Source organism: Sus scrofa, chromosome 14 (genome assembly GCF_054392235.1).
Source record: "Sus scrofa isolate SSC_HxYL_T2T_F1_AM1 chromosome 14, Sscrofa_HxYL_maternal_Yorkshire_Landrace_v2.0, whole genome shotgun sequence".
NCBI lineage: Eukaryota > Metazoa > Chordata > Mammalia > Artiodactyla > Suidae > Sus > Sus scrofa.
Window position 1 is genome coordinate 97,956,739 of NC_139396.1, and position 24,620 is coordinate 97,981,358.

Sequence of the window (24,620 nt, forward strand, 5' to 3'; positions counted from 1 at the left end):
TTCTCACCAAGTGCTTCCCAGGTCTTAACATGACACTAAAATCATTAATAATTGAGAATATCAACAGGAATAGTTTAATGAAGGAAAAAAAAGGAACCTCAGAGACGTAACTGCATCTGGCCTCCACCTCCGTTGGCTTTAATCAGGTAAGCCTCTGACTTTGTTGACCTGTTGTTTATGGGAATAATTGTTATCATTGGTGGAACTTACCAGGTTGAGTTCTCTTCTAAGTGAAATGGAAGCATGTTGCTGATAATGGAATGCATTCATCTCTTTTCAGATTTTCTAAAAAGTACACTTTATTAAATGTAAGGTGCTTACTGGCAGCTGAAACATAGACCAGAGGAAAGTCATTGCCTCCCAAATGGTTGGACTTTCCAAAATTTCACTTATGAACATAATTATCAATTCCAGGAATCCCAGTGTTTTCGTCTTTATTTCGTCTTTAAACTAAGAACTGAATTTCCAGGCAAGTGTGTCTTTTCTGGGGAGGCCCATGTTAACGTGAAGAGTCTTCACTCCATGTCTTTTCTCCAACTCTGCTCAAAGGATGAGACTCACTTTCCAGCTGTAGAATAATGTTTCCTTTCTCCTGCTTCATGGTATCCACACTTTTGGAAGAAAGGATGAGACATGTCTGCCGCACTACCATCTCCAAGACTGACAGTGTAGTATCGCTCAAACCCAGGAAGGAATCACCTCTTCCTCATAACTCTTCTTTCTCCTCTTCTGCACAGATGCAGGCTGCCCGCTGACTATTCATAAAAGGTCGGCAGCCCAAGGTCCATACAGTGTTGAACACAGTATCAGCCAGAGAATCACAGGCTGCTTGAAAAAGATGAAGAGACATATAAAGGTTAATATGCAAGACTACCCCAGGTAGTTTGAGTAATTTTGAAGAGGGCAGCGTATTTCTGAGGATGACATGATACCCAGAGGAAAGTAGAGGCAGTGGTTCAAATATAGAATTAGAAGGAAAAAAATAGATTTAAGGGAAGCTTTTTCAGAGAAGCTTCTATACAGTCTAGTCAAATAGAACACACTTTGGCATGCCCTCCTGTTAGAGACCATTGGGCCAAAACCATGATTAGCAATCAGAATGTCCCTCCCATATGCCTATGCTCCCTCTATGGAAAATTTAGCATTTCTCCCCCACCCCGAATATTCCCTCAGATAATACTACTGTATTTCCTATAGCTTTCCCTGTTCAAGTGTGGGATGCATAACCATTCATTCTTTGGAAAAATGTGTGTGCCTGTTGGATATGTTGGTCAGCCACTCTGTTAGGCATCAGGGATACAGAGACCAAAGAGACCCCAACTGAAGGACCTCACAGTTTGCACAAAGAGATGGACAGAATGGACAGGTAAACAGTTACACTACATCATAATGGAAGTAACCCCAATGTGATGTGGCAGCCTAGAGAAAGCGTTTCTGTCCCTTTGTGGTAAAGGTTATTCAGAAAGCATTTCACAACACCTCCCACTGGCATTTTGATAGAGATTGCATTGAATCTGTAGAATGCTTTGAGTAGTATGGACTTTTCAACAATGGTAATTCTTTCAATCCATAAGTTTTCCGTTATTTATGTCATTTTCAATTTTTCACCAGTGTTTCATAGGTTTCTATACATTATTCCTATTTATTTTGATATAATTGCAAATGGGATTGTTTTTTAAGTTTCTCTTTCTGAAAAAAATTTTTTTTTTTTTGGTCTTTTTAGGGCTGCACCTACAGCATATGGAGGTTCCCAGGCTAGGGGTTGAATCAGAGCTGTAGCCACTGGCTGATGCCACAGCCACAGCAATGCGGGATCCTTAACCCATTGAGCAAGGCTGGGGATCGAACCCATGTCCTCATGGATACTAGTCAGGTTCGTTAACCACTGAGCCACGATGGGAACTCTTTCCAATAGTTTTTTTTTTTTTCCTTAGTGTATAGAAATGCAACAGATTTCTGTATATTGCTTTTGTATCTTGCACCTCTACTCAATTTGTTTTTAGTTCTAACAGTTTTTTGGTGGCATCTTTAAGGTGTCTATATATGATACCACGTCATCTGCAAATAGTGACAGTTTTACATTTTCCATTCTGATTTGGAAGGCTTTTACTTCTTTTTCTTACCTCATTGCTCTGGCTAAGACTTCCAATACTCTGTTAAATGAAAGTGGTGACACTGGGCATCCTTGTCTTGTTCCTAATCTTAGAGGAAATGCTTTCAGCTTTTCACTGTCAGTATGATATTAGCTGTGAGCTTGTCGGATATGACCTTCATTATGTTGCAGTATGTTCCCTTTATTCCCACTTTGTTAAGAGGTGTTTTGTTTTGTTTTTTTTAATCATAAATAGGTGTTGATTTTTTTCACATGCTTTTTCTGCATCTATTGAGATAACGTGATTTTTATCCTTCATTTTGTTAATGTGGCAGATCACATTGATTCGTTGTTGGTGAACCATTCTTGCATTACTAGAATAAATGCTGCTTTATCATGGTGTATGACTCTTTTGATGAACTGTTGAATTCAGGCTGCTAATATTTTGTGGAGGCTTTTTGCATCTCTATTCTCAGGAATGTTGACCTGTAATTTTTTTTTCTTGTGGTGTCCTTCTCTGGTTTTAGCATCAGGGTAATACTGGCCTCATAAAATGTGTGTAGATGTGTTTGCTCCTCTTCTACTTTTTGAAAAACTTTGAGAAGATTGGTATTAATTCTTCTTTAAACATTGAACCATTTAAATGGCTTATTACTTCTTTGAATGTTCAAGCCACTTTAAAAGTGAAGCCATCTGGTCCTGAATTTTTGTTTGCCGGGAGATTTTTGATTACTAATTCAATCTCATTACTAGTAATTGTTCTGTTCAGATTTTCTGTTTCCTCTAAGTTGTATGTTTGTAGAAAATTATCTGTTTTGCCTAAGATGTCTAATTTGTTGGTGTGTAATTGTTTAGGACTGTCTGTTATGCTCCTTTGTATTTCTGTGGTATGAGTTTTAATGTTTCCTCCTTCACTTCTGATTTTATTTATCTGTGCCCTCTCTTTTTTTTCCTTGGAAAGTCTAACTAAAGTTTTGTCTATTTTGCTTATCTTTAAAAAAAAAAAAACTCTTTGTTTTATTGATCTTTTCTATTGTCCTTTTAGTCTCTATTTCATTTATATCCACTCTGATCGTTATTATTTCCTTTCTTCTACTAACTTCAGACTTCATGTGTTTTTCTTTTTCTAGTTCCTTGAGGGGTAAAGCTAGGTTGTTTTTTTGAGACCTTTTTTGTTTCTTGATGTTGACATGTATTTTCTATGAACCTCCCTCTTAGAACTGCTTTTGATGAATCTCATAAATTTTGGTATGTTATTTTTCCATTTTCACTGTCCCAAGGTATTTTTTTTTTTAATCTCTCTCACTTGATTTTTTTCCTTGACACATTGGTTGTTCAGTAATCTCCACATTGTTCTCACCACTTCTACTCAGTGTTGTATTGGAAGTTCTAGCCAGGGCAATTGGCAGGAGAAAGAAATAAAAGTCATCCAGTTTGAAAAGGAAGACAATATGCAAGTGACATTATCTTGAGTACAGAAGAGCCTAAGGAATCTACTAAAAATTTACTAGAAGTAATAGATGAATTCGGTAGGGTTGCAGGATATAAGATCAATATACAAAGATCAGTTATATCTCTATACATTATTAATGAATAATCTGAAAATAAAATTAAGAAAGCCATTCCACTTATAATAGCATTAAAATGAATAAAATACTTAGGAGTAAATTAAATGAAAGAAGACTTGTGCTCTGAAAACTATAAAACATCATTGAAAGAAATTAAAGAAGACCCAAATAAATGGAAAGACATTCACGTTCCTTGATCAGAAAACATAATTCCATTGAGATGGCATTACTCCTCAAATTGATCTACAGAGTCAAAAAAAGTCCTATTAAAGTTCCACCTGCCATTTCTTAAAGAAATTGACAAGCTGAACCTAAAATTTATGTAGGAATGCAAGAGATCCAGAGTGTCTGAAAAAATCTTGAAAAAGAAGGACAAAGTTGAAGGACACTTCCTAATTTCAAATTTACTGTAAAACTACAGTAATAAAAACTGTGCTATTGGCATACATCAATGGAATGTAATTGAGAGTCTATAAATAAACACTGCAGTTACAGCCAATTGATTTTTGACAAGCTTGCAAAGATGATTTAATGTGGGAAAGAATGGTCCTTTTCAAGTGGTGCAGGAATAAATGGTGGGAAAGAATAATCTTTTTCAATAAATGGTATATATCTACATACAAAAGAATGAAGTTGGACTTCTTTCTTTCTTTTTTTTTTTTTTTTAATTGTCTTTTTGCTATTTCTTGGGCCACTCCTGCGGCACATGGAGGTTCCCAGGCTAGGGGTCAAATCAGAGCCGTAGCCTCCAGCTATGCCAGAGCCACAGCAACGCGGGATCCGAGCCGCATCTGCAACCTACACCCAGCTCAGGGGCAACACCGGATCATTAACCCACTGAGCAAGGTCAGGGACCAAACACATAGCCTTATGGTTCCTAGTCGAATTCGTTAACCACTGCGCCACGACGGGAACTCCTGGACTCTTTTCTTACACCACACCCAAAAATTAACTTAAAAATGGATCACAGATCTAAATATATGAGTTAAACAAAACTCTTAGAAGAAAACATAGGAGTAAATCTTTGCGGCCTTAGGCTAGGCAAAGCCTTTATACCTATGACACTAAAAGTACAAACAATTTAAAAAGATAGATAAAATAGACTTAATCAAAATATAAAACTTCTGGATGGCAAATTATACGAAGAAAGTGAAAAACCAACTCAGAAAATGTTTGCAGACCATACGTCTGATAAAGGATTTGCATCCAGAATATATAAAGAAGTCTCATAAAGCAATAACAAAAAGGCAAGTCTACCATCACCCTGATACCAAAACCAGACAAAGATACCACAAAAAAAGAAAACTACAGGCCAATTTCACTGATGAACATTGATGCAAAAATCCTCAACAAAATACTAGCAAACCACATCCAACAATACATTAAAAGGATTGTACATCATGATCAAGTGGAATTCATCCCAGGGATGCAAGGGTTCTTTGATATCCACAAATCAATCAGTATGATACACCACATTAAAAAACTAAAGAATAAAAACCATATGATCCTCTCAATAGATGCAGAAAAAGCCTTTGACAAAATCCCACACCCATTTCTGATAAAAACCCTTCAGAAAGTGGGCATAAAGGGAACCTACCTCAACAGAATAAAGCCTATATATGACAAACCCACAGCGAACATCATTCTCAATGGTGAAAAGCTGACAGAATTCCCGCTGAGATCAGGAACTAGACAAGGATGTCCACTCTCACCACTACTCTTCAACATAGTTTTGGAAGTCCTAGCCACAGCAAGCAGAGAAGTAAAAGAAATCAAAGCCATCGATATTGGAAAGGAAGAAGTAAAACTATCCCTATTTGCAGATGACATGATACTGTACCCAGAAAATTCTAAAGACTCTACCAGAAAACTGTTAGAACTCATCCATGAATTTGGCAAAGTCACAGGATACAAAATCAATACACAGAAATCGACGGCACTTCTATATACTAACAATGAAAGGCCAGAAAGAGAAATTAGGGAAGCAATCCTGTTTACCATCACATCCAAAAGAATAAAATACCTAGGAATAAACCTACCTAAAGAGACAAAAGACCTGTACTCTGACAGCTATAAGACACTGATGAAAGAAATCAAAGATGACACAAATAGATGGAAAGACATACCATGCTCTTGGGTTGGAAGAATCAATATTATCAAAATGACTATACTACACAAGGCAATCTACAGATTCAATGCAATCCCTATCAAATTACCGAGGACATTTTTTCACAGAACTTGAACAAAATATTTTCAAGTTTGTTTGGAAGCATGAAAGACCCAGAATAGCCAAAGACATCCTGAAAAAGAAAAATGGAGCTGGAGGAATCAGGCTCCCTGACTTCAGACTATACTACAAAGCAACAGTCATCAAAACCGTATGGTACTGGCACAAAGACAGAAATATAGATCAGTGGAACAGGATAGAAAGCCCAGAATTCAGCCCACGCACCTACAGCCAACTCATCTATGACAAAGGAGGCGAGAATATACAATGGAGAAAAGACAGCCTTTTCAATAAGTGGTGCTGGGAAAACTGGACAGCCACATGGAAAAGAATGAAATTAGAACACTCCCTAACACCGTACACAAAAATCAACTCAAAATGGATTGAAGACCTCGATATAAGACCAGACACTATAAAACTCTTAGAGGAAAACATAGGGCAAACACTCTCTGACATAAATGACAGCAACATCTTCTCAGATCCACCTCTTAGAGTAATGACAGTAAAAACAAACAAATGGGACCTAATTAAACTTCAAAGTTTCTGCACAACAAAGGAAACCCTAAAAAAAAACAAAAAGACAACCCATAGAATGGGACAAAATCTTTGCAAATGAATCAACTGACAGGAGATTCATCTCCAAAATTTATAAACACCTTCTGCAGCTCCATACCAAAAAAACAATCCCATCAAAAAATGGGCATAAGATCTAAACAGATGATTCTCCAAAAAGGACATACAGATGCCCAAAAACACATGAAAAGACGTTCAACATCACTCATTATTAGGGAAATGCAAATCAAAACGACTATGAGATACCACCTTACCTCAGCCAGAATGGCCATCATCAGAAAGTCTACAAACAATAAGTGCTGGAGAGCTAGAAAAAGAAACACTTTTAAACTGTTGGTGGGATTGTAAATTGGTGCAGCCACTGTGGAAAACAGTATGGAGATTCCTCAGAAAACTAAAAATAGAACTACCATTTGACCTAGCAATCCCACTCCTGGGCATCTATCCAGAGAAAACCATGACTCACAAAGACGCATGTACTCCAATGTTCATTGCAGCACTATTTGCAATAGCCAAGACATGGAAACAACCTAAATGTCCATCAACAGAGGAGTGGATCAAGAAGATGTGGTTCATATACACAATGAAATATTATTCAGCCATTTAAAAGGAATGAAATACCAGCATTTTTAGCAACATGCATGGACCTAGAAATTATCATGCTAAGTAAAGTCAGCCATACAATGAGACACCAACATCCAATGCTTTCACTGACATGTGGAATCTGAAAAAAGGACAGAAGGAACTTCTTTGCAGAACAGATACTGACTCAAAGACTAAAAAACTTATGGTCTCCAGAGGAGACAGTTTGGGGGGTGGGGGGATGTGCTGGGGTTGTGGGATGGAAATCGTATAACATCAGATTGTGATGATCATTGTACAACCATAAATATAATAAATTCATTGAGTAATAAAAATAAATAAAAGGGGGCAAAGGATCAAAATAGACATTTCTCCAAAGCAGTTATTTATTGGCCAATAAGTACATAAAAGTTACTCAACATCATTAGCCACAAGGGAAATGCAAATCAAAACCACACTGAGAAAGCACTTCACATTTATTAGAGTCTATAATCAAAAAGATAGATAATAACAAGTGTTGGCGAGGATGTGAAGAAACTGGAACTTTAGTGCATTGCCGGTGCGAATGTGAAATGGGGTAACTGTTTTGGAAATCAGTTTGTCATAAAATTACCATATAACCCAGAAACTTACCTCCCAGGTATATATTCAAGAGTAATGAAAACATGTTGCTAAAAAAACTTGTACATAAATGTTAATATCAGAATTATTTATAGTCCACAAAAAGTGGAGACAACCCAAATGCTCATCAATTGACAGATGGATAAAGATAATGTTATATCCATACAATGGAATGTTATTCAGCAATAAAAAGGAACAAAACACTGATATATGCTACAATATGGATAAACCTTGCCAAGTGAAAGAATCCAGTCACAGAAGACCGCATATTTTATAATTCAATTTATATGAATTGTCCATCATAGGCAGATCTATAGAGGTAGAAAGCAGACAAATGGTTGTGTGGAGCTGGGCAGGGGAAGGATATAGTGGAACTGCTAGTGGCTATGGGGTTTGTTTTTGGACTAATGCAAATATTCTAAAATTGATTGTGAGGCTGATTGCATAACTCCATGAACATATTTTTAAAAGCATTTAAATGGTTGAATTCTATAGTATGTGAATTATGTCTCAATAAAACTCTTTCAACAACAACAACAAAATGAATGATCAGAGTATTTCATTGGAGGGAAGTGAAGAAGCAAACAGATATGGGACATCAACCTCATAACTTGGAACGGCAGAAGTCAGGAAAAAAGTCAGAAATAAACAAGAGGATGCTGGAGAGGAAGGCTAGGGCTGAGTCAGAAAGGACTATGAATGTCGTGTTAAGGATCTGGATTTAATCCTAAGGAAGAGGAACCTATTGAAGGACTTGCATGGAGGGTAGAGAGGACCAGATTTGTCTGGTATAAAAAAATATATGTGGTATCTGTAGGGACAGTAGATTGGATGGGACCCAAAGATTGGATTAATTTGCAGTAACCAGGCAAGTGGTATAACAAAGAGATATTTAGGAGCAAGAATCAATAGGACATTGCTTTGAGGAAGTAACCTGACCTGACCCTAGAGTGGCTGCAGGCACTTTTTCACCTTTTGTGGTACAGATAGAGTGATATTCCCTTCTAATTAATTATTCATATTTCAAGCTCTCACACATTCACTTTAGGACGACACTCTAGACATTGATATATGACAAGATCCAAGATTCTTTCTACTGCTGACTTTCTTGGTGGCATGGGGCCAGCCCTTCATAAGCCTGAATTTCAGACTTCACCATCTAAAAATATATATAATGCTAATACCTGGATGTAATAATGTTTGGGCTTCAGAAACTAAAGGATTACATCTTTTCCTAAGGTGAATCAGGAAAAAGAAATGACAGAATCATTGCTAGAAATCAGATAGCTAAGCAGTCATTTAAAAATAATTATCCTTAAGAATATAGAGACATTTAGGCCCAATAGAGATAGGTTTTAAAAACATTTTTCCCCTGATTGAGAACAAAGTGAGGGGGGAAAAAAAGGCTTAAACTCAACCATGTAGCCCTACACAGAATAACTCCTGATACGGAAAATGATTTAACAGTGGAATGGGTAACTAAGGCCAGTTGGGCAACTCTTGCTCCGGTCTTAGAGGATAGATTTTTAACATCTCTGGGAAGGCTATGGTGTGGCTCTGTCCATCAGGAGTGGCGCCAGCTACTCCTGGGCAGGACAGCAAGAACTTTGGTGAAGGATTGCCCAGAATCTTCCTTCCTCCTAGCTTGCACTGATCAGTGTTCTATAAAGAAGGGCCAGTGAGCTCTGATGATCTCTTTGAGTAAAGGGGCTCTGGCTACGTTCTGTGTGAAAACAGGAACAAAACTGCATGCCCGCCTGGTAGATGTGCTTAAGATACCTACCTTCCACGTTGGAGACAAAGCCCAGACTCTTCTTGAGGTCAGAACAGATAGAGTGGAGACACCATCGGAATTTTGCATCACAGCGATATTTGTTGGCACCACAAGTGTCATAACAGACGTCCAGCTGGTTGCAGCACTTGGTCATTGCTGGAATGCCCAAGTCCATCTGTGGAAAAGTGAAGAAAGAAAAGAGAAGGAAGAAAATGCCACGTTTAGACCAAGGACCTCAGGCAACCTTGCCCCCCTTGTACTTGAATTCCTATTATAGATTCAGATTGATTCAGAAATACCAGTCACTGCAAAGAATACATCAGGTTGACAGTTACAGGATGCTAAGCTTCTCTCATGATTTAGTTATTAATTTAATAATTTTGAATGGTTCATTTTCCTTCTTTCAGATTTTTGTCATTTGCAAATTCACAGGCCAGTACAGTGCAAAAATAGAAATCAGAAAGTTAGTCAAGGGAGTTCCCGTTGTGGCGCAGTGGTTAACGAATCCAACTAGGAACCATGAGGTTGTGGGTTCAATCCCTGCCCTTGCTCAGTGGGTTAACGATCCGGCGTTGCCGTGAGCTGTGGTGTAGGTCGCAGACGCGGCTCAGATCCCATGTTGCTGTGGCCCTGGCATAGGCTGGTGGTTACAGCTCCGATTAGACCCCTAGCCTGGGAACCTCCCATATGCTGCAGGAGCAGCCCAAGAAATGGCAAAAAGACAAAAAAAAAAAAAAAAAGAAAGAAAGTCAAGAAGGCAGAGCTTCAAGACTTCCAAATTCAACTAAAACCTATGCTGTGTGAGATTTTGTTCACATAAAGGATTCCAAGGTTTAGAAGTATAAAAAATTAAGCCTTAGTTCATGAAGAGGTCACCAGCATTTATCAGGGACCATCCCTTGCAGCCCTGTTTTAAGAGTGTATGTGTTTGTATGTGTCGGGGAGCAGAGTGGGGTGTAGAACATAGTTCTTGACCACAAGGGGACTACGATCAAATGACAGTCCCTCTCTTTCTCTTTCTCATACACACACACACATTTATTAAGTGTCCTATAAATAGTTATAAATGCATCATAGATTAAGTTCATAGACTGCCACACATAGAGTTATTAAACAAGAATTTCCTGAAGAGGATTACCAGAGATGATGATAGTCTTAAAATAATGAGCAAATGATATGTGATAAGTCAATCAATTTTTTTTTTTAGTCTTTTAAGGCTTTTAGCAGGGTGATATATTTTATATATATGTTTATATATATTTTAGTTAGAGAGGAAAACATGTTGATAGATGGCCTTGACTTCCAAAGTAATAAGTAAGATTTGATAAAGATGCTTGAGCAAGGAAGAAACATGACACAATACGTGACTAAAGAGAAGTGATCTTTCTGTGGTTTACAAAACAGATGGGAACAGGGTGAGTCTGGACATGAGTATTTTGTACTTCTTCTCATAATATAAACTTTGCCTTGGATGGAAGCTGTGAAAATCTGGTTTCAGGGTATGGGTGGGGATTGATTAATCAGCTATCATAGTTCCTTTCCTCTTGGTTCTCCTTAAGGTTCTCTTATTTGAATTTTTACTCCAAGGCCACCCAAATTGAATATGGACTTTGACAGTTTAAAATGCTCTTTTAACCAAAAACCAAAACAAAACATTATTAAACTAAGAGATAATCTAACTCGTTAGACTAGGCAAAGGCCTGGACTCAGCAGTTCTGGTAAATTCCCATCATCTGATACCTGAAGCAAACATCTTTGCATGTACCTTACCCCTAAAACTAAAAATATGTCATAACAGAGGTAAAAGAATTAGATAAGACTAGTGGCTATCATGCAATTCAACTAAATTGGAAGTTCTTGGACTTGTTCTAAATAACATTTGTACCAATAAAAAAAATGACATTACTCTCCAACTAGTGTACATACCACTTCCATAGCTACTACCTTGATGTCAAGTAAAGATATTAGTCAAAAATATGTAGTTTCTCTCAGATAAATATGTAGTTGAAAAGACTGTATTTCTTCTGTGTCCACACATGTATTAATGATGTGGATCAGGCTAAGTGTACAGCTGTGTAGGCTGTGCAGTGAACAAGAGGGTCATATTTAAGGGGGCACCTTCCCACAAGATTTATGTATTGATTAAGAAAAATGCCTAGCCAGTGGCAGTCAAGTTTCCCTTTCTTACAAAATCAGTATATTCAGCTTAGTTTCTGACAAATGGAAGAAAACTCTCTTGAGGAAAGGGAACTTTTTTCCAGTTTACATAAAAATGCCACATGAGTAAGCAGCATTTTAGTTAGAAGAAGAAGCATTAAACTGCTTAGAAAATTATTGCGAAAATCTTTTGAGTCAGCAGAAAAGAGAAGCTTAGCCTGGTTAAAATACAACTTAAAGACATATCTAAACTATGAAATTTAGAAATCCTTCTACCTACATTTTACATGAAAACTTTTTTCTAAAGAGAAAAGCGTGAAACGGCCTCCAAGAGATCTTTAAAAAAATTATTACTCATTTTAGAGGAAGCTGATAGTTTGAGAAATGGTCAGTGGCAAAATGATAAATGTTTAATCAGTGGCTGGTTGTATGTGTTGGTGTGGGGGTGGGCGAGGATGTTTGCAGTTTTCTATGATGTTAACACTCCAAACACAGTTGGGTTGAAAGTTCTAACATGAAGTCGGCTGGTTCCTTAAGTCCAGACAATACAGCAAACCACTCTCAGTGGTCAGTACCCGCTTGCACCAACCAGCACATCACTGGAAAGTCTCTAAATAAGTCGAACTTGTCAGATCAATTTCAAATTGTTATGTGTGACCCCTAAGACTCAGCTGATATTTGCCTTGCTGCTTTCAGAGTTCACTACACAACAGCTTATCCAAGGAACAACTCCCTCTGCGAAAAGGAAATCAGATGCTTTCTTTGAAAATTATCTCCCCTTCTCTGCATCCAATTAAAAATACTAATTATATTGCTCAAACGCATTCCCTAAGTGATGCCTTCTATCAGTGATAACTCTTGGCTTAGTCTTAGTGAAAACCACTCAGCTAAGAAAATAATGATGGTGTACATACACTTTGTGGTACCTTGAGACCCAGGAAATAGGAGCTGCAGCCATTGGGCTCCTGAGGCTTGTAGCCCGGTCTGGGCATTGGTGCCTTTCCTAGCAGGGGAAAGAGAGGAGGAGAAATGTTTAGAAATTAAGCATTTGGGAACATTCATCAAATCAAAATTACCTAAAAGCATATTCCATATTTCCTTTGAAAGTCATTGCTCACTAGACTTCACTTAGGTGGTGATGATGACAATGACGTCATAAAAAGTAAAAACCTCAGACCAGCTTGGCATTTTTCTCCAAAAACATGAATTACCTGAGTCGTATAGAAAGTGGAGGGAATTCAGATATAAATCCAGATTCCCTGTTTGTCTCCAAAGCCCATGTTCTTTCCCCACATTCCCCTGCCTCTTGTGGGAAAGCCATGACATAGCAAAAGACGGAGGAAATAAGCCAAGAATTGGTCCTCTGAGCATTTCTTCTTTCTCTTCCTTAATCTTCCCCTACCAGGCATTTTAGTTTTTTGTTTGTTTGTTTGCTTGTTTTTCTAGGGCCGCACCCACGGCATATGGAGGTTCCCAGGCTAGGGGTCTAATCAGAGCTGTAGCTGCTGGCCTACACCACAGCCACAGCAACGCCAGATCCGTAACCCACCGAGTAAGGCCAGGAATCGAAGCCTCAATCTCATGGTTCCTAGTTGGATTCGTTAACCACTGAGCCACGACGGGACCTCCCGCAGGTATTTTAGTTTTAATTATTTTGTATTATGAAATATTTCAAAACGGAAGTCAGAGAAACAAACATCCATGTACCTATTACACAAATACAATAAGTGCTAACTAACATTGCCAAACTTGCTGTAAATAGTTTTTCTGTTTAATTAAATGTTATAAGTACAGTTGAAACCCCTTCGCACCCATCTTGCTCTTTTAATTTTTAGATGCTAAGTCTATGCTTTAAAACCCTCCCTCATTATTATTCCTAAAAATTGTCTTGGTTACTCTTGGACTTTTACATGTGCATTTTAGAGTCAACTTCGTACATTCTACAAGAAATATAATCAGGATTTTTATTGAAAATACTTTGACTCTATAGGTTAATTTGGAGACAGCTGACTTTCTCAGAATATTCTGAATTCCCAAACTTGCGCATAGTATAGCTTTCCATTTACTTAGGTCTTCCTTTACGTCCTTCAATAGAGTGTTATGATTTTCTCTGTATATTTATTATATCTCCTACATATTGTAATATTCAGATGCTTGCTTAAACAAAGTAGAATATCTCATCAAGATCCAGATTGAAGGCTTATTATTCAGATGCTCGCTTAAACAAGATAGAATATCTCCTCAAGATCCAGATTGAAGGCTTATGAGGCTAGAGTGTTGTATCTTTCCTCTTCTGGAACCCAGGCTGCTTCCAGCTTCCTGGTCTATCAGCCCTGGGCTGTAGCCCTGGCTCTCATAGTCCAAGATGGAGCTTCAGCCAACACATCCATATTACAAGCAGGGGGCTGGAAAAAGGAGGTAGGATGGTCAGAGCTCCTTTCTTTAATAAACACACTACAGTTAAACACATCACTTCCTCTTCTCCTTGGCTAGACCTTATTGAAATGGCAACACCAAGTTGCAAAAGTAGGCTAGGAAATGAAGCTTTTTTTCAGTGGAGATAGCTGTGAGCCCAGCTTAACTCTGGGAGGAGGGCTTATTAATGTGGAAAAGGGGGAGGGTATTAGGGGACAATAAACAGTCTCTGCCACAGTCTTTTTGGACATTTGTTGCCATGGTACAACATATGTATAAGATAGTGGTTCGAGATGGCCCTCAGGGATCCCCATCCCCTGGTATTCATACCCTTGTATATTGTCCCAGGGTTGCTCTGTGTGACCAACAGAATATGGCAGAAGTAGAGGTATGGTGCTTCCAAGGTTAGGTTACAAAAGACTACAACCTCTGTCATGGAAAGGTCCGTGTGGTGCAGAACTAAAGCTGCCTGCTAATAGCCACATGAGTTTGGAAGGAGATGGCCACCTTCAGTCAAATCTTCAGAGACTGCAACATCAACAGTAGGACTACAGCCTTATGAGAAACTCAGTGCCAGAACTACCCAGCAGAGACACTCAGGATTCCTGACCCTCAGAAACTGTGTGATGCAATAAATGTTTGTTATTTTCAGCTGCCAAGTTTGGGGGTCATTGTTACTCAACAATATGTAATTACTGAAGTTGCCATTATGACTTGGATCTCTTTTTTTCATTACATTTTTTTTCCATGACAGCTTTATTGAGATATAAATCATATTATATATTCATCCATTTAATGTGTGTAGTTCAATGGGTTTTAGCTTTTCACAGAGTTGTGAGACCATTGCCACAATCTAATTTTAGAACATTTTTTTAATCATCCCCAAAGAAAACCCATATGCATTTTTAGCACTCCCCATCTTTCATGGTTCATCCATGCTGTAGTGTGCATCAGTACTACATTCCATTTTATGGCTGAGTAATATTCCTTTCTCTGGATCTACCACAGATTGTTTATTTATCTACCATTGATGGACATTGACTGTTTCCATCACTTGGCTATGGTGAGGAGTGCTGATTTGTTTGAATATTTATTTTCAGTTTTTTTGGGTGTATATACTAAGGAGTAGAATTGCTGAGTCCTCTAGTAACTCTGTTTAATTTTTTGAGGATATATCAGCCTGCATTCTTCACCATCTGTACCACTTTGCATTCCAACCAGAAATGCACAAAGGTTCCAATTCCTTCAAGCCTCACAGATTCACTACAGTGAATTCATTTTCATTAGGTTCTCTTTTATTATTATGTTTTCTACTTCTTTTCTTTTCTTTTTTCTTTTTGCTTTTTAGGGCCACACCAGTGGCATATGGAGATTCCCAGGCTAGGCGTCCAATCGGAGCTATAGCTGCTGGCCTACACCACAGCACAGCAACATCAGGTCCGAGCTGCATCTGCAATCTACATCACAGCTCATGGCAACGACAGATCCTTCACCCACTGAGCGAGGCCAGGGGTCGAACCCACAATCTCAAGGTTCCTAGTTGGATTTGTTTCTGCGGCGCCATGATGGGAACTCCCTGGAGGGCTTGTTTTTCTAAAGGAATTCCTGTGCCCTGGGTCACATACTACAGAGTGGTCCCTGATTGGTTTTCTGTGGCTCTAGATATCCTAGACACAGGTATTTATGGTCATTTCTCAGCTTGGGATATTCATACCAGACCAGCTGTATAGATTCAGATTCCTCATCTGTTCATAGAATATGCTTCAGGTAGTGATTTTTAAAGTGGGTGTCCTTTATTTTTCCTCCAAGCTCCAGCCCCATGTAAATAGAAAACATCTTTGCTACTTCTCAGAACATTGGATAGAGCTTTCCTAATCCCTTTAAACGTAATAAGTGGCTTCTTAGGCTCTAAGGTTTATGCAGACTGTTTAGTTCCAAATTCCTATTCTTACAGGTGGAAGTTACTTTTACTCTCTCTATATGAGCATTAAAACCATTCCTCAGCCCCTGGTGTTTACATATGATCCATACTGAAATCCCAAAGTCCTGTTCTTGTTGATGGAGTCTGCCAGCTCACAAGTAATCTCTGCATTACTTTTCAAAGGTCTTGAAAAACACAGTTTAGCATTGCTTCTCTACTAACCTGTTGTATGTGTGTGTGAAGCACTGGGAGGTGGGAATGGGTAAATATATAAATAATATCAGAAATCAAATTATACATATGAAAATAATCACACTATGCTGTATAATTAAATGTGTATTGTCTCTTGGAGGTGAGATTGTGGTGATTTTATTTTTTCTTCGGATTATTCTTTTACAAATCTTCTACCTATATTAGTTTCATAGAAATCAGGAAAACAACTTTCAATGAAGAAACAAATATCTAAATTTGAGGATGACTAAACAAAATTTTAGCCAACCAAATCCAACAACATATAAAAAAGATCATACACCATGAACAAGTGGGATTCATCTCAGGTTCACAAGGATGGTTCAACATATGCAAATCAATCAACGTCATACATCGCATTAACAAAAGAAAAGTCAAAAACCACATGATCATCTCAATAGATGCAAAAAAAAAAAAAAAAGCATTTGACAAAATCCAGCACCCATTCACGATAAAAACTCTTACCAAAGTGGGTATAGAGGGAACATACCTTAACATAATCAAAGCTGATTATGACAAACCCAGCTAATATAATACTCAATGGAGAAAAGCTGAAAGCCTTCCCACTAAAATCTGGAACAAGACAAGGATGCCCCCTCTTACCACTTTTATTCAACACAGTATTGGAAGTCCTAGCAATCAGACAAACAAAAGAAATAAAAGGTATCCAAATTGGAAGAGAAGAGGTAAAATTGTTACTGTAGGCAGATGACATGATACTATATATAGAAAACCCTAAGGACTCCACACAAAAACTACCCCAACTGATCAATGAAGTCAGCAAAGCAGAATACAAGATTAACATCCAGAAGTTGGTTGCGTTTCTGTATACTAGCAATGAAATTTTAGAAAAGGAATACAAAAATACAGTACCTTTTAAAATTGCACCCCAAAAAATTAAATACCTGGGAGTAAACCTGACCAAGGAGGTCAAAGACTTATATTCTGAGAACTATAAAAAATTAATCAAGGAAATTAAAGAGGATTCAAAGAAATGGAAAGATATTCCATGCTCCTGGGTTGGAAAAATTAATTTTGTAAAAATGGCTGTACCACCCAAAGCAATCTACAGATTCAGTGCAATCCCTATCCAAGTACCCATGACATTTTTCACAGAACTAGAACAAACAATACAAAAATTTATATGGAACCACAAAAGACCCAGAATTGCCAAAGCAACCCTGAGGAACAAAAACCAGGCAGGAGGCATAACTCTCCCAGACTTCAGGCATATTACAAAGCCACAGTCATCAAGACAGTGTGGTACTGGTAAAACGGACATACCAATTGGTAAAACAGACATACCGATCAATGGAACAGAATAGAGAAACACAGAAATAAACCCAGACACCTACAGTCAATTAATCTTCAACAAAGGAGGCAAGAACATAAAATGGGAAAAAAGACATTCTCTTCAACAAGTGATGATCAGAAAACTGGACAGCCACATGTAAATCAATGAAACTGGAATAAACCCTCACACCATGCATAAAAATAAACTCAAAATGGCTTAAAGACTTAAATGTAAGACAAGACATCATCAAACTCCTAGAAGAGAACATAGGCAAAACTTTCTCTGGTATCAACCTTACAAATGTTTTCTCAGTCTCCCAAGGCAACAGAAATAAAAACAAAAATAAACCAATGGGACCTTATCAAACTGACAAGCTTTTGCACAGCAAAGGAAACCATAAACAAAAAACAAAAAGACAACTTACAGAATGGGAGAAAAGAGTTTCAAATGATGCCACTGACAAGGGCTTAATCTCTAAAATATACAAGCAACTTAAACAATTCAACAGCAAAAAAGCCAACAACCCAATTGAAAAATGGGCAAAAGACCTGAAAAGATATTTCCACAAGAAGATACACAGATGAAAGCACATGAAAAAGTGCTCAAGACCACGGATTATCAGAAAAATGCAAATCAAAACTACTATGAGGTACCACCTCACACCAGTCAGAATGGCCATCATTAATAAGTCCACAAATAACAAATGCTGGAGAGGGTGTGGAGAAAAGGGAACCCTCTTACACTCTTGGTTGGAATGTAAATTGGTACAACCACTGTGGAAAACAGTATGGAGGTACCTCAGAAGACTATATACAGAACTACCATATGAGCCAGCAATCCTACCCCTGGGCATATATCCAGACAAAACTTTCCTTGAAAAAGACACATATACCTGTATATTCATTGCAGCACTATTCACACTAGCTAAGATATGGAAAAACCTAAATGTCCATTGACAGATGAATGGATTAAGAAGATGTGGTATACATACGCAATTGAATACTACTCAGCTATAAAAAAGAACAAAATAATGCCATTTGCAGCAACATGGATGGAACTAGAGACTCTCATACTAAGTGAAGTGAGTCAGAAAGGGAAAGACAAATACCAAATGATATCACTTATATGTGGAATCTAATATATACGGCACAAATAAACCTTTCCACAGAAAAGAAACTCGCGGACTTGGAGAACAGACTTGTGGTTGCCCGGGGGAGGGGGTGGGAGTGGAATGGACTGGGAATCTGGGGTTAATAGATGCAAACTATTGCATTTGGAATGGATAAGCAATGAGATCCTGCTGTATAGCTCTGGGAACTATATCTAGTCACTTGTGATGAAGTATGATGGAAGATAATGTGAGAAAAAGAATGTATATATGTATGTGACTGGGTTGCTTTGCTACACAGTAGAAAAGTGACAGAAGACTATAAACCAACTATAATGGAAAAAATAAAAATCATTTTAAAAACATAAATAAATAAATAAATTTTATGATGAAACTTAACTCTAACAATTTTGCTGATAAAGGACTTTTGCAGCAGACTCAGTGCAGTTTCCTGAGTTACCCTCTGCCTTTTTTGCACTGGGTAACTCACAGAAGATAAAACTCTGATATCCCAGTTGGAAAGATAACAGAACACCTGTTATTGACACATCCCACCTGGCCTGCTATTGATGACAGTTGTTTTTATTGTATTTAATATTTTATGATAGCCGCAGAGATTCTGTTCAGGAATGAAGCTTGAAGTAAAAGCTAAGGAAAAAGGTGATGGTTTTGAGTCTAGACAGAAACAATGTACTGTAGCCACACATTACAGCTGGAGCAGATTTGAGTTTTGTTGAGTCTTTTCAGTTCCGTGTTTTGAGTCTAAGCATCAATAATGTACAATATCCACAAACTAATTTTATTTGGGGGTTTTGGCTATTCATAGGAGTGGGAGACTGACTACCTGATCCTCTGGTTCAGGGCTTAGCAAACATAACCCAAATCCAGCCCATTGCCTGTTCTTGTATAACCTGCCAGATAAAAATGATTTTTATATTTTTAAATGGTTAGAAGGGAAAGTCAAAACAAGGATAGTGTTTTGGAACATATGGAAATTATTTGAAATTAAAATGTTAGCGTTCATAAAAAAAGTTTTTTTCTGAACAAAGCCACACTCATCCATTAGGCATTAGCTGTGGCTGTTCTCAGAGGAAAAAAAAAAAAAAAAAAAAAAAGGCTAATGTGTTTCGGATCTTGGTGTGAGGATGGTCTTTGAAGCAAGACCAAAAATGCAGAAGCCATGAAGAAAAGGCCTGACAGACTCCATCTTATGAAAGTGTAAAACTTCTGAATAAAGCGAAACACCACAAAACACTTAAAGGACAAATGAGGGAAAGTTAGGCACGAGACCTGAGCGTTCTACTCGCAGGCAGGCCCACTGCCTCCTGGGCCCAAAATTTCTCCTCTCTTGTTTTGTCACGAAAAAGAACATTAAAAAAAAAAAAAAAAAAAGTTTGGAGCTTTATTAGCCAGGTCAAGGGTCAATCAAGTCTCCTGGGAGGGTGAGCCCATCCAGCTGTTTCCTGCAGGAGCAGCTCTGAGCTCCACTAGAGGTCTGCCTGGGTGTCAGAGTGAGGAACGCAGGGAACAAAACAGAACCCGGACAATTTAAAGGAAGCAATAAACTGTTTCAGACCTTACAGCAGATGAAGCTACTGCATGAGGAAAGGCGACCGCCTGTCCTGGTTTGCCTGGGACTGTCTCTGTTTTAGTAGTGAAAGTCCCACATCCCAGGCACCCCCACCCCTTCTCTCCATCGTGGCAAACTCTGGACAGTTCATCACCCCTCTAGAGAACAATCTGCCTCTAAGCCAGCAGCTGTTATCTTTCTTCAGGCTGTGGATCCTCTAAGAATCTGACAAAGGCTGTGAATTCTTTCCCTGGAAAAATACACAGACGCACAAGTTCATAAAATTTGCTCTAAAATTTCAAACAGATAAAAAGTTCTTTGGAAAATACAAGGACTGATATTTAAGGATACCTTCTTTTTTTTTTTTTCCCTAGAACTAAACCCAAGAAGAAATTCATCATGAGGTCCTTTTATCTAAGTGTGACAGTGTGTCCAATATATTAAATCATGATTTGCAAGACACAGAAGCCCTGCTCTAGAGACCTTCATAAAAGCACAGACCATCTAAGGCATCATTTGATGATTTTTTCCAGACGTTAAGAGAGTTTTATCCAGCCCCTGGGATTTTTGTGATTTTTAATTTTATATTGAAAGAGAACCTAAAGAATCTGAATGCACAGTTAACCTGTTCAGCAGACTGTCCTCCTCATAACAGGTATAAAATTTGTTTGGTACCTGCTACGCTCCATGCATAGCACTAATTCTTTTTGTATATTATCTTTAATGCTTACAACAACCTTGCAAGGTAGGTGTTATTTACATTACTTATAAACATGAGGAAACAAAGGTTGAGAGTTAGGCAACTTGCCCAAGGTCATCAGCAATGGAACTCACTTCCAACCCCCAGTTCAAACCTCTGATGCTTCCATGACTAGTGTTTCTCAAAGTCTGGTTCAGGGACCACGTGTGCGGTTCCTAGCACAGACCTACTGTATCCCACCCCCTGAGGGGAGGGAGGGAAAGGTGTTCACATGAGTACAGATCTCTTATGCCAGGTGTACCATGTATACTATTGATCTGTGCTGAATCTCACTGTATTTCCAGCCTGATCCTTTGGCAAATTCCGATTTTGTGGGTTGACATGAAAACAAATTGTAGATGTAGTCACCAGGATGTCCCAGTGGTTAAGGCGTTGGACTTAAGATCCAATGGGCTAGTGCCCGTGTGGGTTCGAACCCCACTCTCAGTAGAGGTTTATTGGATTGTTACAATCATTATACAACTACAAATGTGATAAATTCGAGTAATTAAAAAAAAAAAAAGAAAAAAGTGTCGGAAGGCAATGTCGATATGCTATTGTAGGCTGCCAGGAAACAAACACATCTTCGCCTTGTCTGAACAACCTATGGGGTAAAGTTCTTTGAGAAGGACCCTCCAAATAGTGCTCCATACCTTGGTCACTTTCCAATCCCCTAGGAAACATTAAAAACACTGATGTCTGGGTCCAACCCATGGAGAGTCTTATTTAATTGATTAGGGCAGCAGGTGTTTTTAGAGTTATTCCCTCCCCTCCCCCGCCAGGTGATTTTAAGTGCAGGGCGAGGTACAAACCACTGTTTTAAGTGGTGGTTAAGTACCTACCAAATGGCAAGTTTTTCTTAGTAGACTAATTGTTGCTAAATTGTTCCTTCTGCCTAGAAGAAATTGCGGCTTGTATTTATTGCCCCAACGCCTGTGGCATGTGAAAGTTCTCCTGCCAGGGACCCAGGCCGCTGCAGTGACAATGCCAGATCCTTATCCACTGTGCCACAAAACTCCAAAATTTCAGCTTTTAAAGCAGGGTTTTTGGAGTTCCAGTTGTGGTGCCGCGGAAACGAATCTGACTAGGAACCAGGAGGTTGCAGGTTCGATCCCTGGCCTCGCTCAGTGGGTTAAGGATCTGGTGTTGCCATGAGCTGTGGTGTAGGTCGCAGATGCAGCTGGGATCTGGCGTTGCTGTGGTTGTGGTGTAGGCTGGCAGCTACAGCTCCTACTAGATCCCTAGTCTGGGAACCTCCATATGCCGCAAGTGCAGCCATAAAAAGACAAAAATGTAAAAAATAAAGCAGGATTTTTTCTGTTTTTTTTCTTTCTTTCTTTCTTTTTTTTTTTTTTTTTTTTTGGTTTTCAGAGTAGGTCCCAGGACCAGCAGCATCGGGATCACCTGGGAACTCTTAGAAATGTAAATTTTCTGACCCCGCCCCAGACCTACAGGAATTAGAGGGGTGGGGCCCCAACAGTCAGTTTAAACAAGCCTTGGCTGGGAGGGGGATTCATAGCACAAGTTGGAGAAGCTCTGCTTTAAAGAGAGGAGAGAAGCCCCGTGCCTAAGGACTGCATCACAGAGCAAACTGAAAGAGAACACAGACCTGGTTAATGATTAGGTGTTATCTGTTCAAAAGCCTGCTTGATTCCCAGTCAACTGGAGACGATATCCTGTACTGTTTGGGCACAGCCTCCAGGTTCTTGGCGCTGCTCCCTTCCAAAGGTAACAAGGCTTATCCCCCCTCTCTTTTATGTGTTTCTCCCCTCCTTCTACGGATTCTGTTTTGTAGCGTGACTGCGGTTATTTGCCTTCCTGCAATCTCTCTGTTGACTATTCCCATCCCCCACCAGTGGCTGCTGCATTGACCAACCCAGGTGGAGACTCACAACCAAAGTTTGCTAAAAGCTTTTAATGCTATTTTGCTAGAGACGAAAAGGGTTTGCTTCTTGTTTCCCTAAAAAAAAAAAAAACAAAAAAAACCCACCCCAAAGTCCTGTTGTCCTGCTGTCTTCTATTTACTGAAGCACACACCTAAGACTCCAGGCCAGAATATAGCCCCTGTGTTAATCAAATAGCTGAAGTGAATTAACTCTTTCCTGCCCCATCCATGCAAACTAGGATAAGGCATCTCTGCATTTATCCACTATGCCTTAGACAAATCAGGGCTGGCGGTCCAGGTGGTTCCTTGCACAGATTCACCCTATGGAATCTTCACAGAGAAGATGTAGCTTCCTTTTTTCACCATCTCCCTCTGAGGCTAAAATTTCTATGCAGCAAAATTTTTGGTTCTGGAGCAATGGTTAACTGTGGTCTCTTAGTCACTCTTGGTTTATAAGGAAGAGACTTCCCCTGCTCCAAGCTAAAAAGGGAGTGCAAGACTGATGGGATAAACTCAGCATGTAGCTCTTTTGAGTTTCTGAGTTTGATCTCTTGGTATGTGGAGAAAATCTTTCTCAAGTGATTTCCTGCTAGGCCAAACTGACTCATCATTTTCATCTCTAATCTCATAATGAAACACTTGATAAACAATGAAACTAATGCTATATGAGACTGTGCATGCTTTCAAAAACATTTGCAGACCTCTGGCTGTAAGGTCCAGGGCTCCATATTCTGGTCCCGTTACACTGAGTTCCAACACAGGGCGAAGGAAGAGAGGCCACAGGGTCTGCTCTTTTGCAGCCAGGCTGGCATCCAGACACCCATGTACCCTTTCTACAGCTCAGGTCATGTTCCTACCCATTCACAGCTCCACACCTGATACCAGGCCTAGGGGCCAGTCCCAGGCCCGCTCAGGGCCTCATCCTTGGTTTTCAGAGGTAGCTGGCAAATGCCCATCCTACTTCTGAAGGCTTGCCCTTGCCAATTGAGGCAAATGGATCACAGACTGACAGATCTGCAACGGAAGGCGTGGACTGCATTGGGGGAGGGAGGATTCATTTCCAAGCTACGTGCTGAGTGACTGAAGAAGCTCAGAATTTTCTGGTAGAATTTTCCCTGAATGTTCAGCTCCAGTTTTTATCCCTGGAAGACCTCACAAAGATGTCACATCCTTTCTTCCCTGCCCTCGCCGTCTTTTCCTCAGTAACTCTCTGCCTCACACCTAATCTGTTCAAATGAGCCCAGGGTACAGGTTTTGCAAAGCTCCTTGGAGTAGGTTTGCTGGATAAAATGCAGGAAGCTCAGGGAAATTTGTATTTCAGATCGACAACCAATAATTTGTCACTATAAGTGTGTCCCAAATATCCCAAATATTTTGACAAAGTATTGGTTTTTGATTTGAAATTCCAGTTTCACTAGGTGTCCTATAGCTTAATGTGCTGAATCCAGCAACCCTCTAAGCAGTGGGTGACAGGAAAAAGCACCTGCTCCACCTGTTCACAGGTTCACCAGCGACCGTTTCACAAAAAGAGAAATCGGGGACTCACCATATCGGCACCGGTATTGACAGACTCCATTTTTCCCTCCCAGCAGTTCCAGAAAGGAATCGAAGTAGCTGTTGACAGATTCAAAGCTGCCCCGGATGTGCCGCAGGCCCCAGTCTGAATAGGACTCCTCTGCGTCAGGGCTGCTGCCACTCTGAACTAGGACCCCCTCCAGGCTCAGCCACAGAATCAAGAAGCTGGTGGGCAGCTTCATCCTGCAGCCAGGTAGGTCCTGAGGTCCCTCCTCAGACCCCGGCCCGTGTCCCCGGAAGTCCCAATATGTAGCCCAGCGGCCAGATGCC

The 24,620-nt window shown here is 39.3% G+C and overlaps 1 protein-coding gene and 1 non-coding gene across 5 annotated transcripts; one reads left to right on the top strand and one right to left on the bottom strand.

Annotated features, from left to right (window-relative positions):
* Positions 1-273: 273 nt before the first annotated feature.
* Positions 274-24,620, bottom strand: PLA2G12B (phospholipase A2 group XIIB). 4 transcript variants are annotated; one of them, XM_005671055.4, is made up of 4 exons: positions 24,322-24,572; positions 12,521-12,597; positions 9,447-9,612; positions 274-825 (listed from the first exon to the last, which is right to left on the bottom strand). In XM_005671055.4, the coding sequence occupies exons 1-4, from the start codon at positions 24,530-24,532 to the stop codon at positions 707-709; spliced, it is 573 nt and encodes a 190-aa protein (XP_005671112.1). In that variant the 5' UTR covers positions 24,533-24,572; the 3' UTR covers positions 274-706.
* Positions 21,258-21,340, top strand: TRNAL-UAA (transfer RNA leucine (anticodon UAA)). Its single transcript has one exon. It is a non-coding gene; the product is annotated as a tRNA-Leu (tRNA).